The following is a 3191-nucleotide window of genomic DNA, read 5'->3' on the forward strand; positions in this document are numbered from 1 at the left end:
TCTCACACAATAGCCAAAGGCTATTTATTTGTTGTGGTTAAACATTCACAACAATTTCATCTCACACAAGTCAGCTGCACACGTTTAAACATTATAACATACATTTTGTCAAATTGGTAATGTTATGAAATATTTGTATTGTGCCTTTGCCCTGATGTATTTTACAACACAAAAGTGCAGGTTCACCATGTAGACCAATTTTAGGCAAATTTGTGCTCAAATTGAGGTCACTGATAAAAGAAACGATAGTATCAAGGTCAAGTATAACTGTCATTATTCAGGCAATGTTACATGTGGTTGAAATGTCCTTTTTCCTCACAGTAATTGTGATTTCATAAATAATACCTGCTGGAAAACTAGCACAAACAGCAGTGGGCTTCTAGTCTCGTGTCAGACTTTACAAGTAGCTGGCCAGAGGTCAAAGCTCACGTGATATTTGGTTCTTGGTGCGGAGATTACTGGGCTTCCACTGTCCTTTTTAGGCCTTCTCTTCCTTGAGTAGGCCCACAATGCCGTCCCTCCTGGAGGTGTAAGGAGCGTGCTTCAGTCTTAGCAGGTGAGCAGGGAACAGGTTGCCACTGGGCGCGTACATCTCCTCCCCCTTCTGGCCCATCAGCGAACGTAGCGTCTTGTTCCGGGAGAGGATCTTGTTGTAGAACTCCACCCCTCCCTTGGCATAGATCTTGGACAGGCCTGCAGCACGGCGGTCTGATTTGTAGTCCAGCCATTGGCTGACAGCGTCGGAAGTCAGGAAGTAAGACACASCGCCAAGGCCGAGCGCCACTACATTCACTACGCCCCTGAAGATCACAGGCCCAGTGTGGAGCCTGAAGATCTGCTTCAGGGTCACCGAGTAGACCATCACTCCGGCCAAGCAGAATGGAGCTACAYCCGCATTCAGCACAGGCCCGCCCACCTCAAGACGAGCTACCTCCCTCGCCACGGCAAACTTCTGAGCCTCTGGGGAGAACACTAGAGCATCTTTCAGGGCCGTGCCGATGACACTGTCCCACTCCACCTTCTCGCCATTGATGAGTATGGTGCGGTTGGTGATGCCAGCCGGGTCGTCCAGCGTGCTGTTGAAGTTGGCAGGGATGCCAATCTGGGCACCGGAGGGAAGCCAGGGTACGCCAGCCCCAACAGGGTGGAAGCCAAACGACGCGAAGGCACTATAACCATCAGGGGCGCCCACATCAGAATCCTTCAGCACCTGTTTGAAGACACTCTCCAGCTTCTCAGAAAGGCTGGCTGGTTCTCCTTTGTTCCAGGCCTGATACAGCTTCCTATAAGTGTTCTCTGGGAATAAGTGGTAGAACATTTGGGCCGCAAACACCCCACTGCACCCAGCGATGAGCAGCGGCGTCCGGTACTTCTGTACCATCACGGCATACTTCAGAAAAGGAGACGCCATGGTCGTAATCTGTTAGACACAGACTTCAGAGGGATGGATCTGCAGAAACAGAATTATAACGTTAATTGTTTTATATCTGACAAAGCAGGTTTGACCTGACTGAATGAGTTGTGACAAAATACTGTCGGTGAATAGGCCTACTCTTGTTTTAGGAATAACAAATATATACTCTCCAGTGTTTCCCCTAGGATTTTTRCCCCAGCAGTGGTGGCAAGGMTGGGGGGTTAAATGAATATAGGGCCACCGCTGCTAAATGAATACAGGGAAAACAATGCTCTCTGTGAGAATTTGGGGAACCATGAGGACTGACCTGTTTTTATTCTACTGTGATTGCATACAACACATTCTCATAGCGATGTGTTGAGAATGTATGGGGTCCTAGAATTCATCCAGACCACCTGAACTTGACAACAGTGACAACAGTGCATAGTGTAATAAAGGCGGCAGGTAGCCTAGCGGTTAAGAGCCAGTAATCGATAGGTCGCTGGTTCAAATCCCAGAGCAGACTAATGTGTAGGCCGTCATTGTAAATAAGAATTTGTCCTTAACTGACTTGRCTAGTTAAATAAAAAGTTACACAGTTGAACAATTGGTCGATGTGCCCTTGAGCAAAGTACTTAGCCAACCTTAATCGCTCTGGATAAACGCGTCTGCTGAAAATGTAACAAGAAAGTCTCACACTAATGTTCCAATTGGCAAATATGTTATCCTGTTGGTCAAATCCAAAACGCAATGGAGACGTGTGCAACTAGAAGCAAGATTATTATGTTAGCTGGCTGGCTAACGTTAGTTGGTTAGCATAACCAGCACAGCCATCTCAATAAAATAACGATAGCTGTGCTTGACTGCCAGGCAAGTGAAGCAATACTAACACTAACAGCTTGAAAACACACACTGAACCAACAGGTAATGTTGCGTTTCATAAAACGTTTGAATAACTCACATGCCATGGACATCTATGTAAGGGCAACTGGACTAAAAGGGTCGTCACTAATTACCACAGCCACAAAGTCATACACCCCGCCTATTTKTACAATTTCACTTCTTAAAATTTATTTTAAACCTAACCTTAACCCTAAACTCAACCACGCTGCTAACCTTAAATTAACACAAAAAAGCAAATTTTATTTTTCATAAATTTGTAAGATATAGACATTTTGACTTTGTTGCTGTGCTATATAGTGGAAACCGGTTATTACGAAGGCAACAACGCCGTAAAGCAACTGTTATTACGACCGTTTTACGTTAATGTCTAGTCACTATGTTAATCAGTGACAAGCGCGTCAATCTGTTTACGCTGTAAGAATATCAAACACTGCATAGTGGGTTAAAGTAGTGTATTTTTWATGCATTCATGTTTTGCTATCGTAGTCTGCTGGAATAGTTTCATATACGTGTCACGCTATTCACTTTACCACAAGGGGGCATACTCTACTTTACCGCTGCTTCAAATATGTACAAAGCAAAGGTACAGTATCAGCTTATTAGACCTCTGAAGGAAGGAGGCATTTGTAAAGTGTTCTAATATAGGGGCTATTTTACCGCTGCTTGAAATAAGTGCAAAGCAAAGGCACAGTATCAGCCTATTAGATATCCCCGAAGGAAGGAGGGAGGCATTTGTAAAGTGTTCTAATAGGGGCTGTTATAAATAACACATATTACTATATTTAGTGTGTGTGTGTGTGTGTGTGTGTGTGTGTGTGTGTGTGTGTGTGTGTGTGTGTGTGTCACAGAGAAAATGCAAAAACCCCTGTCACAATGATATCAAAGTTCCATCCCC

The 3191-nt window shown here is 44.6% G+C and overlaps 1 protein-coding gene across 1 annotated transcript; it reads right to left on the reverse strand.

Moving 5' to 3' along the window:
- tmem177 (transmembrane protein 177) lies at positions 1-2436 on the reverse strand. The gene is made up of 2 exons (XM_023981640.2): positions 2355-2436; positions 1-1450 (listed from the first exon to the last, which is right to left on the reverse strand). The coding sequence occupies exon 2, from the start codon at positions 1409-1411 to the stop codon at positions 479-481; it is 933 nt and encodes a 310-aa protein (XP_023837408.1). The 5' UTR covers positions 1412-1450; positions 2355-2436; the 3' UTR covers positions 1-478.
- Positions 2437-3191: the final 755 nt, after the last annotated feature.

The sequence above is a fragment of the Salvelinus sp. IW2-2015 genome, linkage group LG36 (assembly GCF_002910315.2).
Source record: "Salvelinus sp. IW2-2015 linkage group LG36, ASM291031v2, whole genome shotgun sequence".
Taxonomy (NCBI): domain Eukaryota; kingdom Metazoa; phylum Chordata; class Actinopteri; order Salmoniformes; family Salmonidae; genus Salvelinus; species Salvelinus sp. IW2-2015.